The 24,988-nt window shown below is 36.4% G+C and overlaps 1 protein-coding gene across 1 annotated transcript in view; it reads left to right on the forward strand.

Moving 5' to 3' along the window:
* The window catches only part of EVC (EvC ciliary complex subunit 1), a 108,618-nt gene extending 85,945 nt beyond the window's left edge, over positions 1 to 22,673 (forward strand). Inside the window, exons 13-17 of the mRNA XM_044680251.1 lie at positions 6,534 to 6,643; positions 7,298 to 7,508; positions 16,644 to 16,850; positions 20,186 to 20,330; positions 22,484 to 22,673. Coding sequence (XP_044536186.1) covers positions 6,534 to 6,643; positions 7,298 to 7,508; positions 16,644 to 16,850; positions 20,186 to 20,330; positions 22,484 to 22,599 — 789 coding nt within the window. The 3' untranslated portion in view covers positions 22,600 to 22,673. The remainder of the gene's footprint in view (positions 1 to 6,533; positions 6,644 to 7,297; positions 7,509 to 16,643; positions 16,851 to 20,185; positions 20,331 to 22,483) is intronic.
* Positions 22,674 to 24,988: the final 2,315 nt, after the last annotated feature.

Raw genomic sequence — 24,988 nt, forward strand, 5'->3', positions numbered from 1 at the left:
ACATACTCCGAATTTCTTAAATGCACAAACATTTGATGGTTTGATTCCATTCATCATTAAGTTTCTGCCATGTACAAGGTCCTATGTACTAGATGCTGGGGATACAAATATTTATAGTTTTTAAATTACAAAGTCCCTGCCATCAAGGAGCTTACACAGTACTAGGAGAATAAATTAAAAGGACAGGTACGGATAAACATAAGATGGAATGGAAAAGGAGGAAAGAGGAAATTCAGCTATAACACAATAAGAATATTGATTTCATGAAAACTACAGCACCTGAATGGGGCATTAGAAATGGAGATTTGGAAGGACTGGAACCCAGCTGCACCAAAATGCAGAAAAGTAGCAAGGGAACCAGACTCGGTTTGTATTTTATCCTAATAGGCAATAGGGCATCACTGAAAGTTTTATATCAAGAGAGTGAGTGAAATGAATCTCAATGAGGAGGCCTGTCTTCTCATTCAAAGTCTGAGCTTATGGGCATGTGAAATGCTTAGTTGTCATTTATGAGACCTTTTATGGAATATATGACACATAGGTATTAAGAAAGTTGGCATCTGCTGATTTCAAATATATGGTCTGATTTTTCACACGGCTATAAAAGCAAAATCAGAAGCAGTGTCTTTAGACCAATATTTGTGATCTAGTTATAGCCTGTGAATAATGGAAATAACTTGTTATTCGAGGGAAGAATTAAGACTGTTTGTTTGTTTTTTTCCCATTCCATTCCATTCCTTTCTTTTCTTTTTATTTGAGGATTTTTCTTGGCTCATCCAGGACATTTTCAAGAATAGCTTCATATATAGACAAGTTTAAGAACCTCATCAACTGATTGAATAAGTATAATCAAGATAGCATTTCCTTAGGTTGTATAAGTCATAACTAATTTACTGATTGATTCTTTAATTGCTCTAAATTGCCTCAAGGTATTTAGAGACTGTCATTCTCGTTTTCCACATTGCCTCATTAATGAAGAATGAGTTATAAACTTTAGATGAAAGTAAACAGAGGGTCGATGTCCCTTCAAATATACTGGCTTCCCAATTCATCAGTCTTCTTATGCTCTATGAGCTACACCTCATTGCTCCATTTCAGTCTCACAAAAAGAAAATCATATCACTCACAAGTGTTTCACTCTTCTAGTCCATAATTCTGAAATTCTTTGGACCATTAATTCCTCTTCTTCCATTGCTCCTCATGTCACAACTCTCCTGAAGTTCTTCTGCATGACTACAAGCTCTATCACTCTATCCATCCCTACTTTACCATCCTCTCAAACTCTATGTGCCCTCACTTTTCTGATTTAGGAATCTAGCTGACCAGATTAACTTTCCACTTCCCTCTACCCTTGAATCATTTACTCACTCTTTCTGTTGCCCCCATCCTTTTCCAAACCATAATTTGGGTTATGGTCCATCACACACATTTTCCATTCTGAAACAAAGTCACACAGCCACATGGACAGGGTCTACCACAAATGTATAATATGTAGCCTTAACTGGAACTGCACTATTGTATGCCAATCTTTTTATTCTTCTCTGATTCACTTCTTATTCCAAACACCACTATGCCAAGCTTTCTCCTTTTTCTGCTGGTGGCCTGTGCTCTTCCTCTTCCTAGTAATCTCACCAGAAAATCTGATCCCTTTTATTGGAAAAAAGGCAGTCTTTTATGTGTTCTCTCTTATCCTCAGTTCTACATTTTGCTTCACCTTGCCTGCATCACCCTCCCTGACTCTATCCACTTTAGATTCAGTCACAAAATAAGCGTTCCTTTAACCTAATAGTACCAATCCTTTTATTTATGCTTCTGATTTTATTTCCTTTCATCTCTTCTTGGAGCTTGCCCCATCAAAGAATCCCTTCTCTCTGCTTTATTTTTAATCTGTTTCTATGCATCAACTCCTTTCTTACTATTTAGAAATATGCCTTAGATATCCCATATCCTTAACAAAAACCTTCATTTGATCCTACTGTAATCTCCTGTATCTTTGTTCCTTTTCATAATCAGACTCCTAGAAAATTCATTGTCTCTACTTTGAAACTTGCCATCCATTTCTTAATCCCTTACAATATGGTTTCCATTCTCACTGCTCAACTGAAACTGCTCTCTTCAATGTTCTAATAAAATCATTTAATTAGCAAATCTGTTGGCCTTTTCTGAGCCCTCATTCTTCTTGAATTCTTTGCAGCATTTGATGGTATTGACCATCCCCAGTTCTTAGATCGTCTCTGAGTTTTCATGATCCTATTCTTTCCTGATTCTCCTTTGACTTGATTTGACTCCTTTTGACTCCTCTTTCATGGATCAACATTCATGTGCCACTCCTTATGTGTGGTATATCCTACAGCTCTACTGGAGACCATCTCTTATTTATGTTCTCATCATTTCCTATTGATCCAACTATCACCTTTATGAAGATGGTTCTTAGATTAATATATTTAGCTCCTGAATGCCAAACCTCTTTCAAAAGCTTCTGATTGGGAATATCCAAATGGATGTCATGTAGGTGTCACAAATTCAACATGTCCAAAATAAAAGAATCACTTTTCTGGCAAAAATCTCTACCAAGAATTTATATTTCTTATCATGGCACCATCATCCTTCCATTTATCTAAGCTTACAACTTTGAAGTGGCCATCCACTATTTATTCTCTCAAACTCTTCTCATCCAATCATTTACCAAGCCTTCTTTCAACTTCCACAATATCTTTCAGATCTATCCTTATCTCCCCTCCCACAAAATCAGTGCTCTAGTTTAGATCCCCCTCATATCTTTGAGGCTATTAAAATTACCTGCTGATTAGTCTTTCCGTCTGCAGATCTCCTCTCTAATCCATTCTCCACACAGCTAACAAATTGATATTCTTAAACAACAGTTCTGAACATGTCGCTTTTTTGCTCAGAAAACTTCGGGGGCTTCCTCTTGAGTCTAGAATAAAATATAAATTCCTCTGTTTGACTTCTATAAAGCCCTTAATAATTTGTCTCCAGTCTCTTTTTCCAGGTTTATTGAACATTCTTCTTCTTCATATAATTCAGGTTCCAGACAAATGAGTCATTTGAGAGTCTTTATATAAGACATTCCATATATCATCTTCTCTCCTTTTCATAGTTTGTCCCTCTTTGCCTTGACTGCCTCCCACTGCGCCTCAGATTCTTAGAATCCTTAGTTTCCTTCAAAGCTTAATTTTGTTCTGTCTCCTGAAGAATCAGGGAGGCTTATTCTAAGTCTTGCCATTGTAATTGACATCCCCACAGATATTATTTTGTATCTCTTCAAATTTTGTATATATGTAAAATAATTTCTGTGGGGATATCAGTTACAACTGGGAGAATCAGAATTAACAACCCCTGCTCATCTTCATGGGTTTAATTCTGACCTCAGACATTCAGTAGGTCTGTGACCCTATATAAGTCGCTTGATCTCGTTTGCCTCAATTTCTTCATATGTAAAGAGAGATGGAGAAGGAAATGGCAAACCACTCAAGTATTTTTGCAAAGAAAACTACAAATGAGAATCTTGCCAAGAAAACCCCAAGAAGAATCAGACATGACTGAGCAACATAGCTTATATTCAATTTGGCATGTAGATGTAGTTAGTATTCCCCCCAACAGAATGGAAGCTTCTCAAGGTCAGGGAATTTTTTGGTTTTGTACTTTTATCCCCAGTGCCTAGTACTGGGCTTGGCATACAATTGACATTTAATATGTGCTTATTGAATGAATAAGCAACAACAAGAAAAACGAGATTTAAGAATAATTGGAAATACACTAAATTGATATCTTCCCCCTCCCATTTTTCTCAAGTGAAAATGATTGGTACTTTATCTTTTTCTTACTTAGGAGACTCAGTGGGGAATATGGACTTTGGATGAATCAGGGAAAATAAAGCTGGGCTTTTGCTTGGATGATCTGAAAATCTATTGTTATCACAAACCTTCCTCCAGTTTATTTTTGTCTTTCTTATACTGTTTTTTTTTCTTACTCTGTCTTTTGAGAGGATTGAATACAAATAGGGCAAGTCAGTCAAACAGAATACAAGGAAAGGAAAAAAAGAAAAGAAAAGGCAGCAAAATGTAGTACAAGCAGCAATTAGAGTCAGGAGAACCCTGATACATGTAGCCTATCTGGCCATGGGCAAGCCATTGCCTCTCTCTGAGACTGTCTCCTTCTATGGAAGAATGCACAACACTTGCACTCCTTACCTCCCAGTCATGTTAGAATAAAATACCTTTTTTTAAAAGCATCATATAAATATGAGGAGAAAGTATCCATTTATAGTGTTTCCAGTTTTCCTTAAATCTAATTTTTTTTCCATGAAAGAAACCCTAGGATCTCAAGGACTGGCAGAGCAAAAAATCACTGGATTTAGAGCCACATGATATCTTGGAAGTCATCCAGTCTCACCCATATATTTTACAAATGAGAAAGCTGAAATCCAGAGAGATTCAATGACTTTCTCAAGGTGATATAGGCCATAAGTAGGGAAGCCAGGACTCTAAAATCTGTCTCTTGACTCTAAATCTGTCACCTCATCTTCCATTCTACCAAGGAAGCTTCAAATGTGCATCTAAAAACATAAGATTCTTAGTTTAGAGTGAGAAGGCACCTTAGAAGCCATTAAGTCCAATTGTCTCAGTTTCAACATGCAGCCACTGAGGCAAAGAGAGTTTGTTTGCCCCAGGTCACACAGCTAGGAACTCGAATCCAGGTCTTTTAGACACCAAGTCCAGTGCCCTGTACCAGGCTTCTTTTAGGAATTGTTTATCTGACCTCTGAGGACTCATTTAGCTAAGCTCAGAGAAAATCGTCACCATAGGTTTGGCTACCAAGGGATTGATTTTTTGGCCACAATAGATTGTAAAATCCTGTTTATGAATTTTAAAGGGAGTTAGTATGTTATACCTGGGTCTAAGGCTCAGGTCCTGCTGATTTTTTATCTGTTTCCATGGACTCTGACTTGATCTTCTTTTAGGTACTCAGATCATCATGAATTAACACAGAGGATGGGAAACAATTGGGCAAAACTTAGCCACAAAGCCTTGGTACACATGCATATTTTGAGTTGTTTCTATTTTATCCAGGGTCTAAAAGCAGACACCAGAAAAAGAGCATGTGCCTGGTCTAGAGATAGGGCTAAGATGGGCAGCTGTGTTCCCCAAGAGGGCAGAGATGAGACCATTTTCTTGGCTTCCTAAGCATTTGGCCAAGCTCTTCTAAATTGTTAACCAAGATGAGTCAAAGACCTTTAATAAACTGCCTTTACAATTTCCAATAAGTCTTGGTAACTCATGACTTCAAGGAAAATAGAGCTCAAGTCATCAGTGTTGCATTTTAATCACTATTTTCAGGGGACCCATATTAGCTAACATTTAGGGTTCAGCTCATAGCCCTCTACAAGCTGTCAAAGGAAAACCTCTTTGTTCCTTTGAAACTAGGAGAAAGACTGGGTCAGCATCCCAAACAGATCAGAGATAAAGGAAAAGGACCAACTCTACCAAAATAGTTTTAGCAGCTCATTTCGTAGTGATAAAGAATTGAAAACTGAGGCATTGTCCATGAAATGGGGAATGGATGAATAAGTTGTGGTATATGATTGTAATGGAATACTATTGTTCCATAAGAAATAATGAATAGGATAAGTTCAGAAAAACCTGGAAAGACTGATGCAAAGTGAAGTGATCAGAACCAAGGAGAATGTTGTTTACAGAACTGAAATATCATATAATGATCAGCTGTGAAGGCCTGAACCATTATCAGCAAAGCAAGTTTCCAAGATAATCACATGATGAAAATTCTATCCCCAGTCGAAGAAGGAAATGTTGGAGTCTGATGCTGATCAAAGCATGCTGTCTTCCACTTTATTTCCTTCATAAGATTTTTATTGTATGTGTGATATGTGTCTTCTATCACTAAATGAGCAATATGGAAATATGCATTGCATAAAAGTACTGATATAACCTATATCAGACCATTTACTGTCTGGGGTATTCAGGAATGCAAGGAGAAAATCTGAATCCTTAAATGTTGGAAAACAATTATCCAAAATTGTTTCTACATGTAATTGAACAAATAAATTATTTTTTAAAAAAGAAACTAAGAGAAAGGAGCTTAATTGAGATGGTCATCTGTAATGGATTTGGGATGAGTGATCTCCAACTGAGATGATTCATTGATTCATTCACAAATTTACTGTTTGTATGTGTTAGTGGTGGTGGTATATATGGCTGTATGTGTGTGTGCATGCTTAAAATTCTCCAGAGAAACCTGTTGGTAGGGTTGAATTAAATTAAATTAAAAAGATCTAAGTTTCCTTTCTCTATTATGACATTTTCTACTAAGCAGTCTTGATCAAATAATTTTTAATCCCTTTTTAAAAATATAGTTGAGGAAACTGGATCAAGTAGGTGATGAAATCAAGATTCAAATCCAGGTCATGACTCTTAAGGCCAGTGCTCTTTCTCCTATGCTTACACTGTCTTTCTAAGTCTTAAATAAAACTCACCCATTTCGTTTTCTTTGTTTAGCTTTGGGCTGAAGAGTATGCCTTGTCTGGAATCATGCAGAAACAGTTTTTGGAGAAACATGAGAACATTATCCGTGGAGTGCTATGTCGCCTGGGTGGTCTCAATGAAGAGTGAGTATAAGTCAAAAGAGTGGGATGGCAAAAGTCCAGACAGGGGTTGGGGGGAAATTAGAGGGGTTGTCACTTGTCCAGTAAGATTTCTGCACTAACTCTCACTATTCCAGAGTGGCTAATAAAAGGGAAGAGCTGATTCTCATTCATTTAGGGGTAACAGGAAGAAATCCAGAGGACTCCACACAGATCTCCAGGTCCTGGGGGCTTTGAGAGCATGGCAGACATATATCTACCTGAGGCTATTCTACTAGCTAGCCATGGATAAAACTCTCTTTTTTGCATTTGATGACTGTTGGCATTATTGACCAAATATGGAAACTGAAAAATCCAACGTGTGATCATGCCTCTCTCAACTTATAACATAGTGTGTGTATTATGAAACAGTCACGTTTCTAGAAGCATGGATTTACTGCTTTTTAGAGTTGACCATTACATTAGAGTACTCTGTACAGAGATCTGTTGGTGATCCCATCTTCTCACCCAAAAGTTCATTCCCTTATTTGAAACTTGGCCAGCCCATTGTGATTGAACATTATACTTTTTTGGTGTGTGTGTGTGTGTGTTTCAAGATGCTGAATCTTGAAGGCTAAATGCTAGGAATGGTTATTAAAAAGTTGGAAATGGATATTAAAACCATGGTCCCTTTCACAGGTCAAGAAGATACATATTACAGAAACATAAGCTGATGATGAACTCAATCCTCAGAAGACTCTCACTCCGAAATATCGCTGCAGCCACAATGACTCAGATGAGAATGTCCAGAAAAAAGTCTCTCCTTCAGGAACTAAAAGAACAGTACATCCTAGAAAAGAGTTCCTCTCAGTGTCAGGATGAGCACCAATGGCAACTCCTTAAAGCAATGGTAATCACCTCTTTCCTCTTTTTTTTCTTTTTTTCCCTCTAGTGATACCTTAGAATCACCAGTATGCCCATGGAATGTTAGAGTTGCAAAATACAACATAGAACATAGATTGTTCATGCCATATTAATCTTGGACTAAATACAGTGTTAGAGTTGGAAGGGTCCTCAGACATCATAGTCAAATGGCTTATTCTATAAGGCATGGGTTCTCAAAGACTCCTTTACATTATTCAAAATTATGAGGCCCCTTAAAGAGCTTTTATTTTTATAGGTTATAACTATTGATATTTACCATATTAAACATGAAAATATCTTACTATTATTGTGAAAAAGAGTTTTGATGCTATAGATATCCTAAAATGATCTTAGGGTCTTCTCGAGGTCCCCAGACCATATTTTGAGAACCAGCAGTTACATTTCAAGAGAGCTTTACTTTGCAAATAATATGATGTTTGAACCTTGTAACAGTCCTAAAAGTTAGATACTTTGAACATTGTTATTCCCATTTTGCAGATGAAAAACTGGTACTTAAATTTAAGTGACCTGACTAGTGTCACATATCTATCAGTTAGTTAATAAGCATTTATTATATTCCAGGAACTATGCTAAGTGCTAGGAATAAAAAAGAGAGAAAAAACAGCCTCTGCCCTCAAGAAGATCATATTCTAAAGGGGGTAAAAAAAGAAATAAACACATGTAAAAACAAGTTATGCAGGATAGATAGGAAATAATTAAAAAGAGAAGACTTGCAAATTAAAATGTGTGGGGAAAATTTTATTGTAGAACATGGGATTTTAGCTGAAGCAAGCTAGGGAAGCCTATAGACTGAGAGGAAGAAAGAGAAAAAATCTAGGTATGGAAGTCAGCCAGAGAGAATGACCAGAGCCGAGAGATGGAAGGTCTTGTTTGAGCAAGAGTCAAGTGCTAAGTGTCACAGGATCAAAGAGTGCCTGGTGAGGAGGAAGCTATAAATGGATATTGGGAACAAAGCTAAGTTATGGAGGGCTTCGAATGCCAGACAGAAGATTTTGGGTTTGATCTTGGAGGCATTAAGGAGGCACTGCAGTCTATTAAGTATGGGGTTGACATGGTCAGAGCTGGTTTTAAGGAAATCGGTTCAGTGACTGAATGGAGGATGGATTTGAGAAGATGAGACTCAGGGCAGGCAGACCCACCAGGAGACTATTGCAGTAATCCAGGCATGAGGTGATGAAGCCCTGCACCATGGTGGTGATAATATCAGAGTAGAGAAGGGGGTATATTTGAGCTATGTGAGTAGAATAAAAATTATTTAAATCTTGTTCTTGAGATGTCATCTTTTCTTTTGCATTATCATGCCTCACAACCAATAATTTGAAGTCGAAAAATCTCATTTCTCTTAGCAAGATGGCATGCAGCTGAGACAATGCTAGACAGCAGGCACTTAAGTCTCACACTTCTGTGCTTGCCACAGGACAGATAGCACAGTGCTGGGCACCTATGTGGTCCTTGAGAAATATCCATTGATATTTCTAAGGAAACTTAGATGCATTGAATGCTATTGATGAAAGGGATTTTTGAGAGCACTTCTTTTATTTCATTTTTTTTATTTTTTTAAGAATATTTTTCCATGGTTGAGAGCACTTCTTTTATGATCTCTGAGCATCTTCTTTATGAAGATTTGTCTAATGGGTATTAGTTTTTCATTTTCTCATCTAAAATGCAACAGACTGTGAAAAGGAAAATGATTTATAAAGTATTCATAGTCTAAAATGTTTAGATCATGTGTTTCTGGAGAACAAGGACTACTCTTAGCATATCTTTATATCCTCAGCACTTTTCACACTGCCTGGCAAATAGTAGGCACTTCATAAATACCAGTTCAGACTTCATGGCTTCATCATCTCAATATTTTTTCATGTGGTTTTGATTAATTATTCATCTAATTTAAGGCAATGTTGAAAATGGACATAGAGCTATTCTCAAAGCCATAAAGACCTGGGTGCAAGTTTTACCTCTTACAGAAATTGACTGAGTGACCCTAGACAAATCTCTTAACCTCTCATTGCCTTAGGTAGCCATGTAAGACAGGGATTCTCTAATATTTTTATGCATGTATGCAATGGATCGTTTGAAAGGCTGGTGGATCCATTCAATGCTTTCTTAGAATGATGTTTTTTTAAATGCATAAAATAAATTATCTAAGAATACAGTGATAAAATTTTTTTTTAAGTCTATGAACCTCAGGTTAAGAATCTCTGCTCTAAGTTGCAGAGACATTGTCTACCAGCATGATAGGAGTTTTCTGATCTAGGAATTCTCCATGTTAATAAATCACAAATCCCGATCCCTATTCCTAATACAGTGATACAGAATATTTTAGTTTAGTTTTCTCCAAGTCTTAGCTTTAAGGGGTCACTTAGAATTCATAATATTAGTGATTTTAAGCACATGCATAGCCCTTAGTCATGTCTTCCTCAAACAAGAATAGACTAATTTCTCTTTGGGGAATTTTCATATAAAATAATATCAACAAATGAGGACAATTTTTTGGATTTGATGAATCATTTGTTTGTTCAAGCCCAGGCTATTGTCATTAACTTAAATTGAGTTCCAATGGGCAGGGACCTAGAGGGCTACTCCTGTTTGTCCTTGTTCACTATTTATCCTTCTGAGTATTTCTATTTAGCAAAACAGTTGTGTATAGATTTGGGTATGTTTGCATATGTTTGAGTTGTTTTACATTATCAGCCTCATTGATTTAATCTCTCCAGACAGGGAACTTGCATTTTGGTCCAGTGCATACCTGGCCTGAGACACAGGATAATTCATTGTTAAAATAATAATAATTCATTATTGGCTGGGAGTTGTTAAGGAATGTTAGACCACTTGAATCTAGACTCAATTTGCCCACAGTTCTAATCAAGATGAGATTTCTCTTTCTTGATCTATGACATGAAGTATTGGATGTGAAGTGTGGCACAGATTTTATAACTTCCTCATGACCCCATCTGGAGTTTTCTTGGCCGATATTGGAGAGTTTGCTATTTCCTTCTCCAGCTCATTTTACAGATGAGGAAACTGAAGCAAACAGGGTTAAATGACTTGTCCAGGGTCACACAGCTAGTGTCTGAGATCAGATTTGAACTCATAAACATAAGTCTTCTCAACTCCACAACCACCACTCTAAGCACTGTGTCACCTAGTTACCCTCCTCAAAATGGGCATATTCATATTCTAACAAATTTATATTCTAGCATCTTTAATTTCAATTAAGGTGGTGATGATGGATTTTCCAGGTGATGAAAGAACCTTCAATTTGTAGGATACCTGTGATCAAATCTTTCCTCACTGCTTCCTTATTGTGTGTCCTTGAACACGTCACTTAACTTCAGTAAGCTTCGGTTTCCTCATCTGTACACTAAGATACCTTCTACTTCTAAATCCCATGTGAAAGAAGATGGAGACTTGACACCTGACAACTGACAGGGAAGAAACTGAAACCTCAGGGAAACACACGTTGAGGCACACAGACCCCACTGGGAAAAGGAGTAACAAATAAAATTAATGAAACTTCAAGGGGAATGGGAAAACAGATTGGGAAAAATAACAGTAACTGAACTTTCACAACAGCCAGGGATACAGTTAAAATCTCTGTGGGCTCTTGTTGGTTGGGGGAGAGGATGACAAGAAAGTTGTAACAAAGTTAAGTTTAATGGTGTGGTAAGGATGGGATTGGAGGGAGAGGGGTTTCTAACTTCTAAGGGTACCAGCTACCAGAGAATGATGGCAGTTGAGTTGGCTAATCTTAAACTACCTAACTGACAGCCAGAAATGGCTTAGCTGAGTGCAACAGGGGCTTTGGGAATCTCACGCAATGTCTTTGATGACTTCCAGGTGATGTTTAGTCTCAGGATCACTTCTGGTCTCAGCAAGATAATCCACAAGGGCTAGGAAGTACAGGACCTCCTGAAGCTGTTCACCAACTGCAGGAAAGATCTCAACTCTATCTAGATATTCCTCTTATATTTTGATTTGTAGAGCCACCTCCTCTACGGAGATCCCAAATAGTCCATAGGCTAGTTGAACAGGAGCTTCCAGCTTCATATCTCTCCTCCAAAGCAGGAAACTGTCAACTCAGTCTCTCTGGACAAAACCCATTTGAACATTCTGGGCTTAGAATGTTCTCAGCGAGCCAGGTTGGTCTGCCTTTTACCTACTCACTACTTAAATCTATCTATAAATTATAAATTACCTATAACACATGATACTATGTTTTACTCATCATTCCAAGTTAACACCATAGAAATAAACCAGAAATGAACTTAAAGTATCCCGAATATCTGGGATAATGTTTTATTTATAGTAATAAATATTAAATCATATGTTACATAATATAGGATTATGTCATATTGATTAATATTCATTATTATAATTAAACTCTATTCATATAATACTGATATATTAACAAATTTTAACAGAATTGAATTGTTATATATTCTCTGATTTAGACATCAGATCATTGGCCATAGGGCATGGAGGAGATGAAGTATTAACTCAGAATCAGGGTTACATGAGAGAACTATTAGATTTGAAGTCTATGGAGAATGGATGAAGGCAGTTGGAGCTATATGGGACCTCAAGAAAGCCAGTTTCTCTACTCTCCATTATTCCCAGAAGTCTGTCTGAATATAGTGAAGATGGGGGAAATGGGAAAGGACAGTCAGATCTGAGGTGTAAGAGTAGACCAGTGACCAAATTCTGAATTAAAATGAAAGGAAATGGGATCCTGAGAAGTACGAAAGTCCAAAGGAATGGAAATAAAAATAAACGGGTCAGTTAGTAACCAACTGGCATTCTTTGTTGGTAGATACCTGGCTTTGGAAAGAAAAGAGAAGGATTCAAGATAGAATCTAAGCAATGTAAAGTTAAAAAATATATTCAACAAAATTCATATTAATAATAAAAAATTCATTTTAGGTTTGAAAAGTATTTTACATGCATTATCTTATTTAGCCCTTAGAGTAATCCTGGGAGGCAGGCATTATAGGTATTATTAGCCCTGTTTTAAAGATGAGGAAACTGAGGCTTGGAGAGGTTTTTCCTTACTTAGAATCAAATAGGGAGTAAGTGCCTGAGGATGGATTTGAACCTAGCTCTAGCACTCTATCTACCATGCGGAAATCCATTTCCAGTGTCTTGACACCAGTGCCCTTAAAAGATATGAAAGGCTTCAGACCATGATAAGGACTCTGTATCTAGCACAGCATACAATGAGAGAATCCTTAAATCACAGAACTGGTCCAGAATTAAAAGACTCTTTGGCTCAATCATCTCTGAAGTCACATATAGGAGAAGACACATGTACTGTATGATTCCTTGAAATCTACCTGTAGATCTCTTGGGGAGTTTTAGGCCCTATCTTAAGAATCTGGTTTTAAGGGATGACTTTAGTTCTTGATTTAACTATCTTTAATGAAGACAAGGAAATTTATCACCTTGCCCTATAAATAAAAGATAGTCTGACTAATGAAGAAATGATAAGACTTGGGGTTTTTTTTGTTTGTTTGTTTTCAGCTAAAAACAAATCAGATTTTCTTTGTCATCTATACCATGTCACCTTACCTTCTGAGAAAGCTGGGAATAGATAGTCAAAGGCTAGAGCAGAGAATAGAATGACCCAATGATGAGTTCAAATAGCATTTTTTTCCTTTTGAGACTACTTCCAAAGTACTTTGTCGAATGACAGTCCAGGACAATTTCAGTGGCTGTACTATTTAGTGGCAGGAGGAATTTTGTTGTGTCTTTTGATTAGGATAAGGTGTCAGTTTTCTTTTAGAAATAAATCTGTGGCAAGCCCCCATTTGGCTATGCAGAGTTGACATGTCTTTTTTTATGGAGGAAAACTGATCAATGAAGTTTCCAAAAGTGTCAAGTAAGAAACCATCTGTCTAAATTATAAATAAGGAAGAGTCAGGAGGAAAATCAATCAGTTTGGGTGAGTTCTATTAGGCATTAGGCTACCTGTGATCCTTGGGAGAATATGCTTCCTTCTTGACATTTATTTTCTGGGTGAAATCACATATTGAAGACTGCAGTGGATCCTATTGTGCAATAGGTTTTCTTTTCTTTTTTTATAACTATGCAGGATAGGTTTGTATATCGAAATGAAATGGAAAAATAGCTTGTACCTTACTTCCTATGATCAGAGCATTCAACAGTATATTATAGAGCCTGATAATCCACCCTACCTGAAGATGATGCTTTTACACAAAGAATTCTTTTTATTGTTGAGCCCCAAGTCCAAAAGTGAATAGTGAACATTACAAACCCGAGATGAACATTGTTAGTTAGATTCTTTAGTAACCATGATGGAAGTCACTGATCAAAAGACAATATCCACTCCAGCTCTTCGGGTATGAATACCTACTCTGAGTGGGGAACTGGTCATTTTCATAATTGGCAGAGTTCATGATTCACAGATAGAAATAGAGTTCTCACAGATTTGCCTCTGCTATGAGCCCTCGCAAAAACAAAGGCTTTATGTCTTTAAATCACTATAATTATAGATATGGTAAAAGATAGAGCATAGAATAATGGCTAGGGTTCTTGGCTTAGAATTGGGAAGATCTGAATTCAAATTTTCATCTATTAAGTGAGGAATATGAACTCTTTGGCTTCCAGGTTCTTCTAGCTCTAAATCTATGATTTTATTAAAAGTCTTTAAAACAGAGAATGTTAGTTATAGGGGGCCTTAGAATAGAACAAAGAAGGGTCTTTAAAATACAGAATATTAATATTGGGACAGAACTTAGAATTCTGGAATTAAAATTTTAATGTTGGAAATCATGCATGTTTAAAAGCATAAATTTTTAGAGCTAGAGGGACCTTCAAACATGGAATATTGGAATTAGAAGAACTCTTATAGAGTAATATATCATCTAACCTAACCTCATATTAATTGGAGCCTGAAAAAATATCTTCAGAAGTCTTGGCCAAATAACCTTGAGATTTTACCAAAAGTGTATGACCTGAAACTTAAAAATGTAGCTTATCTTTGTGAAAAAATAGGAAAAGGTTTAAGATAGATGACAAATCAAAGCCCCAAACCAAACTCTTCATTTTGATGTAATATTTGATGCTCAAATACTTCAGTTGAAGACTTGGGTCTGAAGTCTACCATATGCCACTTACTATCCAATATAACCAGAGCAGGTTGTTAAATCTTCCTTTTCTTTTCTATAAGATGGAGACATTAGTACATGGCCCTGCTAGTTTCATAAGGTTATCCTAAGGATAGGACTTTTGAAAATAAATAGTGCTATAAATTATTAACATTTTTTATTATTTTTCATATATCATCTATATTCTTTAAATCCAGTTTTTTTGTCTTATTGCTACCACCTCCAAAGGATTCACCATTTGATCTTACCACTCTTATCACTCACATTCTATGCTCTTTTCCATTTCCTTACTTCAGTGATTTGTTATGCACAAATTAAATGCCAAAGTTTGATGGTTTAAATCTGATTGACCAAAGGTAAAAGATGATATTTATGAGGAAAGTTAAACAAGTACAAAAAAAATCCCTATCAATTCTTCATGTAAGTCTATGATGAAAAACTCATGTTTCACTAGAGTGGCTATTATTACTCTATTGACAAATATGTCTGATTCCCATTTGTTAATAGGAATACATCCCCTATAACTAGGAACTGCATGCCTACATGTCAATGTACTTCTCTGACTTCCTTCTGGTCCCAAACTCTAACAATCTGATCATTCTGATTCAAACCCATTTTCTTGGCAATCCTAGTGCCTAAGTCCTTGTCATTAGCAAGGCCTTCAGCATCAGTACTTTCTCAGTTAGTAGTCTAAGATTCTAGCAGGAGACATTTGGTTGGCTGGCCTCTCTTCCATGTTTGTCAGTGTGGTCGATCTCAGATGAAGTTATCAGCTGCTACTTTCACACGGCTCTTTCACAAAATGAAGCATCTAAAAATCAGAGGTCATTAGACCTAGAGTCAATCTCAGGTAGAATCTCATCATCATATCACAGGATCTCAAGAACTAGAATGGACCTCAGGGCCACATCTCCTGCAAATGCATGAATAGGGGGACTGAAATCTAGAAACAGAGCAGAACTTGCCCACAATGATAGATGTCTGAATTAAACTATGATCAACAGACTTTTGAGTTCTATTAATGAACAGTGTCTTTTCCAGTGGCTTGGAAGAAATTTAAATTAAATTATATTTCCATAGTACCTAGGGTACCCAAATCTATATTAGTTCAATTAGAGAATATGAAGATATATGACACATTTTTGACACTGACCTTATAGTCTAGTAGGGAGACAAGACTTATATAGCTAAAATGATAATAAAACATTGGAGCAAAACTTTGAAATCCAAAATAGTATACAATCAGAAATCAAGGGAACTATAGTAAAATATTTCGGTTCTGAAACCCAATGCTTTGAAGTCCCTTCATGCTCTAACATTCAATGTCCTTATGTTCTGTGGTCTAAGATCCCTGGAAGCTCTAAGAGTTTATGTTCTAGTATAGTTCTTTACACCATTGGCAGTCCACAGGTTCCAGATTACATGAGAGAGATGCTAGGTGCTCTCTGTAGGCAGTCAGGAAGAGGAGAAATCAGCTGTCAGAAGCATCAGCATGGAAGTCATGAGACTTGAGGTGGGCTTTGAAAGATGTAGTTATCTTTTAACATCTCATAAACACTCGTCTAATCCCAGGTACAGGGGAGGCTAAGGATGGTAGTCTCTTGATCTCAGAATCTCTGAGCTATAGTAGGCTATGCCTAATGGATGTCTGTATTGAATATGGCATTAATGTGGTGAACCTCTTGAGGAACAGGAGGTGTCAAGGTTGCCTAAAGAGTTGCAAACTGGTCTGTGTTGGAAACAGAAGAGGTCAAAGCTCCCATGATGATCAGTAGAGGGACTAGATTCATTAGTATTCCAGGTCTGGGGATGCCAGCACTTTTAACCTGAGTGAAATGGAGAGACTCAATCTTTTTTAGATCTTATCTTTGAAAAGAAAGCCATTTTTCTTTTTTTTTTTTAAATTAAAATACTTAGAAGATTCTCCCAATAGAGAAAAGTGAGTATCCGCTTCTCTTTTACTCCTCTTGTAGGAGTCTCGTATCCTGGAAGAAGAGAAGAAAGTAAAGGAAGAGACTCAACAAACACGTCTAGAATTCCACCAGCATTTCATTTTGGAAGTTCAAGAATGTATTCAGTTTCTGCATCAACACATGCAGCGAGTGATTGGAGAAGCCTTGCTTGAACATGCTCGTTGTGATATGGCCAAAAACAGAGGCAAAGACAGAGATGACTTCAAGGTAAAAGGGACTCCTGCACTCCTTGATATAGTTGTCATAACAAAAATTGGGGAGAGGGAAACAAAAAAGATGGATAGAAAAAATGACTCATGAAATAAGAGTATTATTAAAGCAGTAAGAAACAGCAACTTTGAAGAATTCTGAGAAACATGAGATGTATCTCTAATGATGTGTAATGAAAGGGGCAGAACTAAGAGACCAATATACTTATAACTACAATGAAGTAAATGAAAAAAAAAAGTTTGAATTCTGGGTAATTAAACAACAATGAAGGTACCAGAGAACAGATAACAAAACATGTCTTTCTCTTATAGTAAATGTGTTAGATGACTAACACATATCTATATCTATATCTATATCTATATCTATATCTATATCTATATCTATATCTATATCTACAATCACTCTTTTTAGCAGTACTTTGCATTTCATTTCTGACATATAGTCTTTTGTCCATTTTTGTTGTCAGGCGAAACATAACTTCCATATTGGACATTGTAAAAGAAAAACATAACTCCAAAATAAAACCATAAATACACTGATGTGAAAGATGACTAACAGTTCTTTTTCTGGAGGTGGATAGCATTCTCCATCATAAGTCTTTCAGGATTGTCATTGTAATGCTGAGAGCAGGCAAATTTCCCCAGATAATCATCATCCACTATTGCTGTTATTGTGCACAATGTTCTCTCAATTCTGCTTATTTTGCTCTGCATCAGTTCCTGCAGATCTTTCCAGCTTTTTCTGAAATCATCCTGCTTCTCATTTATTATAGCATAATAGTATTCCATCACCAACATGTACCACAATTTGTTCAACCATTCCCCAACTGATGGGCATCCCCTCAGTTTCCAATTCTTTGCCATCACAAAAAGAGCAGCCAGAAATAGAACGACTCCTTCAAATACATCTGCTTAACTTTTTTATCACAGAAAAGAGTCAAATGGGGAGAGAGGGTACTGAAATGACTTGATGTAAAGATAAAAGGCATCAATAAAATGTTTTTTAAAAAAAAAGGTATGAGGAGACATTTATGATCACATTATTCAAAAGCGGTACCTGAGTAATGACTTAAGGAGGAAATTATGTTAATCCTTGACTACAAAAAAATAAGAAAAATATTTTGTAATGCCTTTTTAGATTGAAAAAAAACCACTGTTTTGTTTACCTTAATCCTCACAACAACCCTGTGAAATATGCTCTATTATTATATTCAGTGGACAGATGAGAAAAGTGAGTTTCACTAACTTCAGAGAGTTAGCATAGTATAATAAAAAAAAAAACAACACTGGACTTGGAGTTCAAATACTTGGCTTCACTTTCTAATTCATCCTCTTACTAGGATGTATGACATAAGGTGAATCACTGTCCCTTCCTAAGTTATTGTTTCATCATCCATCAAATGGAGATGATAACACATGTAATTTTTTTCCTTCAGTATTGGGGAAAGTTCCTTTTCATCTGTAAATCTCCAGATAAATTTGAGTTATTAATAGTCAGGTTCAGGGTCACATCACTGACCAGTTATAGATCTAAGTCTCAAGTCCAAGTCCTGGGATTCTAAATCCTAGCATCTGCCCTCTCCCCCTTATAGCCTCGAGAGATGCTTACATTTTCAGAATTTTCCCCTGATGGCTTTGAAAGCAAAGAGGAAAACAGCTAATACTTTTTTCTCCTATCAAAGTGCTTGCTTATTCTTGGGCTCTGCTCATAGCTAATAATCACACACACACTTGCCAACTATATTGGTGCGGAGTTACAGAATGGAGAGACTTCACATTCTCAGTTGAGGTAATATGACATAGTTGTGAAGGGTCTTCTCCATCAGATTTCACAGAAATAGCCTTTATCATGCATGTCCAGCAGACATTATCATGTCACATTGGGTATCCTACTTAGCCACGTTGGTGTTGATTTGAGGAAGCAAGTAGGTGATAAAGTAGTTAAAGAGTATTGGACTTGAAGTAAGAAAGAGCTGAGTTTAAATCCTGCCTCAAATACCTACTGCATGATCCCAGGCAAGTCACTTAACTGCCATCTACCTCAGTTTTCTCATCTGTAAAATTGTAGTAATAATGGTACCTGCCTCTTAGAGTTGGATGAAAGTAGATATTTGTAAAGCACTTTGAAACTTTTAAAAATTTTATATAAAAATGTTAGCAATCATTATTATTTATCTCTCCTACTAGCCTGTAAAGTTCATATCAACAGGGACTTTTGTCTTCTCAAAATATATATGTATGTATATATATATATATATATATATATATATATATATATATATATTACCATTCCCTTTCCACTTGGCCCAGTGCTCAGTGCACAGGAGTTCACAGACTGGGAGTCACCTATTTGTTCTTAATTTTTAAAAATTCTAAACTTAAACATCCTGACCCAAATAAACATTTCTATAAACATAGTAGAAAAATAGGATTATATAGGAAAATTCAAATGTCTATTATGCATAGCTCTTTTGAACAATGCATAACAAATTCAAGATGCTAGTTTTATTTTTTAAATTTAAATTTATTATTTTTATTTATTTGTTATTTATTATATTTATTATTTTATTTTTTAGAATAAATTTTCCATGGTTACAAGATTCATGTTCTTTCCCTCCCCTGTTCTCTCCCTCCTCCCAGAGCTAACAAGCAATCCCACTGGGTTATCCATGTATTATTTCCCCAAACCTATTTCTATGCTATTCATATTTGTAATAGAGTGATCTTTTAACACCAAAACCACAATCATATACCCACAAGATGTTATTTTTTTTAAACCCTTACCTTCCATCTTGGAGTCAATACTGTGTATTGGCTCCAAGGCAGAAGAGTGGTAAGGGTAGGCAATGGGGGTCAAATGACCTGCCCAGGGTCACACAGCTGGGAAGTGTCTGAAGCCAGATTTGAACCTAGGACCTCCCATCTGTAGACCTGGCTCTCAATCCACTGAGCTACCCAGCTGCCCCCAATATGTTATTTTTAAAAGGTATTCATTTTGTCTATGTTCCTTTCTGAGCTTCAAACTATTCTTTTCTGAGGATTACTTTAAGGGTTTCAAGATGTTTTGTTTTTCTTTCTTTTCTCCTATAAAAAATACTCTTATTATCCTTGACTTTTGCTCCCCAACACTGCTCCCCGCATCCATCAAATTGCCAACTTTTGTCCATTCTACCCCCACCATCTCATCTTATCTCTAATCTTCTCTACATTCACATGGTCATCACCCTAACTCTGGCATAAAGAAGGAGTACCGTGAGCAACAACAGAGAAATGGCAGGACTACATCGTGGTACCCATCTAAAACTTTGCCCTTCCTTTTTCTTTTTGGCATAGGGGACATTGATAGAAGCAGCCGTAGAGAGTGTCTATGTGACCAGCAACAATGTCAACAGGCTTGTCCATAGTTACTACCAACAAATTGGGAAAATCATGCAGGGTCATGAAGAGAGAAAACTCCAGCAGCTCAAGACATTACAGGGTAAAGTGGTCTGATTCTTCGTTTTGGGAACTGAAAGCCATCGTTGATTTTGCTTTGGGGAATAAATGGGTTTTGATGGACTTGACTTGTATTTAGAAATACATTGAGATACAAGTAAAACCTAGTGGAATTGTACATTGGCTAAGGAGGGTTAGGGGGGTTGGGGGAGAGGGAAAGAACATGAAATATGGAACTAGGGGAAAATATTCAAAATAAAAATTAAAAAATACATTGAATAATGCAAGCTATCTATGCATTAATGCTTTTCCAAATTAAGTGGGGAGTGGGAATAAGCATTTATATAACAGCTAATATGTGCTAAGAGCTAAGAACTCTAGGGATATCTCATTTGATGCTGATAACAACCCTGAGAGGTAGGTATTATTATTATTATAACACTCATTTTAAAGTTGAGGAAAATGAGGCAGAGAAATTAAGTGACTTGTCCATAGTCACATCAGTACTATCTGAGACTGAACTTAGATCTTCCTGATTCCAGATCTAGAACTCTTCACTGTACCTCTGCCTCCAGCTAATAAATTGCGGTAGTTAGATGGCATGCTGGATAGAATACTTTACCTGGAGGTAGAAGAACTGAGTTCAGATCCAGCCTCAAGACACTTAGTATCTCTATGAACCTGGACAATACACTTATTTGCCTCAGTTTCCATAATTTTAAAATAAGGATAATAATAGCACCTACCTCCCAAGATTGTTGTAAGGATCAAATGAGATAATAAATGTAAAACTCTTAGCATAGTTTGTAGTACATAGTGAGTACTATAGCAATGTTAGGTATATGTTGTTCCTATTAATTGATTAATTAAATAAAAGAGGAATGTCTTTTGCTGATATCTTATATCTTCAAGTGATATAAATAAGTATTTTAAATTATTATTTACTGAGGGAATGAAACACCTGAAGTTTTATCCCTATTCTTTGATATAGTATTAAGTATCTCATTTCCTCTCTTTCCCTAGGTCTCTGTTTAATTTGTAAAATGAGGGAATAAGACAAAATGATCTCCCAACACCCCATTAATTATTCTATGTTCTAATGTCTCTTCTAATTCTGACCTTTATATGGAAGTTCAGAGGGCTTCAGGTCCAACCGGTAGCCAAAATAGGAATTCCTTCTCCAAAATCTCCAACGGGTTGCCATCTTGTCCCTAATCAGAAACTCCCCATGTTTGTAAAAAGCATTACTGTTTAGGAAAACCAGTCCACTTCTGGATGGCACTAATTCCTAAGAATTTATTGCTTATATTAAGCCAAAATCTATAACTTTCACCAAATGGACCTAGTTATGTCCTCTTCTATAATCTAAAAATCTCTTTTGGCTCTCACATTCTGTGTTCTATGTACTTTGGTCCCATCCAATTCTGACATTTGGTATTAGAGAAACTTCATGTATGACCTCGACCTCAGCTTTGGACCTAGCAACAGTTTATAATCTCTGGGCTGGAGAAAAACAGGATTGTATCTCATCTCTAACAAAGAATCATGGATTCTTCAAGTAAAGAATGTATAAAGAACCTGTGATTTCTTCTGTGTGGAGGAAAAAACTCCTGCCACAAAAATAGATCAACAACTCATAATCTGTGACTGATGTCTGTAGCAATGAGAATTTAAATGACTTGCCTAGGGTCATACAGTCATTATGTGTCAGCAGGACAGACTGGAACCTGACAACAAGACTCCTGACAGAAGGACCATTATGCCACACGCTTGTCAGTGAAACTTAATGAGTGATTATTATAATGTGATCAGTGTATCATAGATTAAGAGCTGAAAGGGGTCCTAGTAGAATAGTCTCATTTTACAAATGAATAACCAAAATGACTATAGTTATTACTGAGCGATTTGACCAAGATCACACAGCTCCCAGGAATGAAGCCAGCATTACAACCCATGTGTATGTACTTCAGGTCTAGGGACTTTTTCCAAACATTTATTTCCACTAAACAAAATTGGTGAACATCTCAAGATCTCAAGTAAAGTTTACTTTTCAATGGCTTTCTTTTATTTAGTCAATTTAATAAGATCTTCAGAGAAATGTGTGACTGCTTCACTATAAAAAATATTAACTTGTCACAAAGTTTGAAAGAGAGTGATTTTGAACGGATGGTTTAATGGAAATACTGTTATTTTTAGCTGAAAGAATGGACAATTACAAGCTTCAGAAGAAAACGGAATTGAGCGACCCATCACCAAGTGGAAACACATCAAGCCCTGCCTCCGATGTACCCAGCACTGTCCATCAAAGGTGAGGTGTCTGCAGTTTCTCACCATTAGAAATCCTATTAGTGGTTTTGATGTTTTTCTTAATAAATGTTTACTGCTGGCCCAAATGCACTAAGCGTCATTCATAGCACAGGACTGGATATGATCTCTGTCTGCCAACAAAGGCATCCAACTAGAGCAACATTGGATAGAGCAGGCACAATAGAATAAAAAAAATCCATTTTTATGTAATCAAATTACTTTTATCTTCTAAACATCTTACAAATGATAAAATAAAGGAGTTTTCTCTTAAGTACCCCCTTTACCTTTCCAATCTTATTTCACATTACTCTCCTTAGCTCATTCTACATTATAACCCAAATGAACTATTAGCTGTCCCTTGCATAGTCTGGCTCCCTTTCCTAGATAGCCTTACTTCTCACCTCCATGTTTCCAGTTACTCATTTTCCATCATGGTTCCCTTAGGTGCCACTTCTTTGTGAAGCTAGGACTAGCATGGGGAGAAGAAAACTTTTTCTCAAGCACTGACATGAAGGGGTGTGCTTCCTTCTTCATAGAATTTAGTCCCTTCCTCCTCCTCCAGGCAACCACTGACCATCTTTTATAAATCCCCTTCTTGTCTCATCTCCTTTATCCTTCTTGATTTAAAGTAGGAATTTGATCCTAATCCCATCTCTGCCACTAATTAGATGTATGACTAGTATGCCACTAATCACTCTCTTCCAATCACTATCCATTTCTATCTTTCACTTGTTTGTATCTTTTTTTCTTCCATCTGAAACTGATTGTGTCGAAGGTATACTAGATGACTCAGTGAGTAGAGTGCCAGGTCTGGAGTCAGGAGGACTTGTCTCCCTGAGTTCAAATCCAGCCTCAGAAACTTACTAGCTATGTGACCCTGGGCAAGTCACTTAATACTGTTCACCTGGGTTCCTTATCTATAAAATGAGCTGGAGAAGGAAATAGCAAAGCATTCCAGTAGCTTTGCCAAGAAAATCCCAAATAGGATTATGAAGAGTTGAAAACGACTGAAATAACTCAACAAAAAGGTCTGGTATAGTGCTGGATTTCCATATTTTTTCTGAATCAAGGATATTTGGAAGCTTAATATTTGAATCCTGTGTTTTAAGGTTCTTCCCAATATCATAATTCCATGCTTGCCCTGCTTTGACTTTCTATGTAAACTTTAAAACACGTTATAAATTGTAATTATTATTTGCATGATACTGTCGTAAAATGTACCTTATACTTGAAGGCTCCTTTCTAGTTCTGAAATTCTATATTCTGTGTTCTAAAATCTGAGTCCAAATTTAATATTCTGTGCTCTAAGCTCTTATCCAACTCTGACATCTTGTGATTATAAAGTTAACACAGAATGTAAAATGTCATTTCTTAGATAGATGGTGGCATGAAGAGTGTGTCTACAGGAGCTTTGGAGTAAGATACCATCCAGTACCACTACAGGTAGAAGAGATAGATGGTTAGTAACTCACTACTAAAGAGTATTGAGTAGAACTGATCATAACAATTACATAGTCTCTTATCTTCCTTGATTGTGTGTCACAGGTGATGGAAAAATTCTCAGGGCTTGCCAAATTAGTGATTATTATAGTATAACTAAAACAGACACTAAAGCAAAGCCAAATACTATGTAACTGTAATAACTAGTCTTTTCTCCAGAAAACTAGAGATGAGTCTCTCTGCTTTCATTAAAGAAATAGATGGCTAAGGGTGCAGAATATCAAATCTGGTTACTGTGGACATCAGTTATGTTTAACTTATTTTCTTTACTTTAAAAATGTGTTTTATTTTTGCCTTTTATTTTTTCATCACCATCACTTTCTAGCTCCATATTCCAGACTGAAAAATTTAGGAAAAATATTCAGTGCAAAGATGTATACAATATTTTATCTTAGTATTCTTCAACCTCTCTACCATGAGGGAAGAGAATATGTTTCATTATCTCTAACTAGGGACTTTTGCTGGTTTGTCTATAACTTAGAGTTCACCTTCCTTTTAGTGATTTTTAAAAAAATTTTACATTGCTGCAGTCATTGTATTTGGCAGTTTGGTGGCACAGTGAATAGTGTTGAGCTTGCTGTCAGAAAGATTCATCTTCCTGAGTTAAAATCTAGCCTCAAACACTAGGTATTTGATCCTGGACAAGTCACTTAATGCTCTTTGCCTCATTTTCCTCATCTGTAAGGTGAGATGGAAAAGGAATTGGCAAACTATTCCAATATCTTTGCTAAGAAAACCCCAAGTGAGTTCATGAAAAGTCAGATGTAACTAAAATGACAGAACAACAACAACAATCATTATTTATACTACTGCCTCATTTCTGCCAATCTTACATTCTTGATGTTTTTCATTTTTACTGCAAAATTATATTTTAGTTATTCTCTGAATCAATGG

Source organism: Gracilinanus agilis, chromosome 6 (assembly GCF_016433145.1).
Source record: "Gracilinanus agilis isolate LMUSP501 chromosome 6, AgileGrace, whole genome shotgun sequence".
Classification (NCBI taxonomy): Eukaryota; Metazoa; Chordata; class Mammalia; order Didelphimorphia; family Didelphidae; genus Gracilinanus; species Gracilinanus agilis.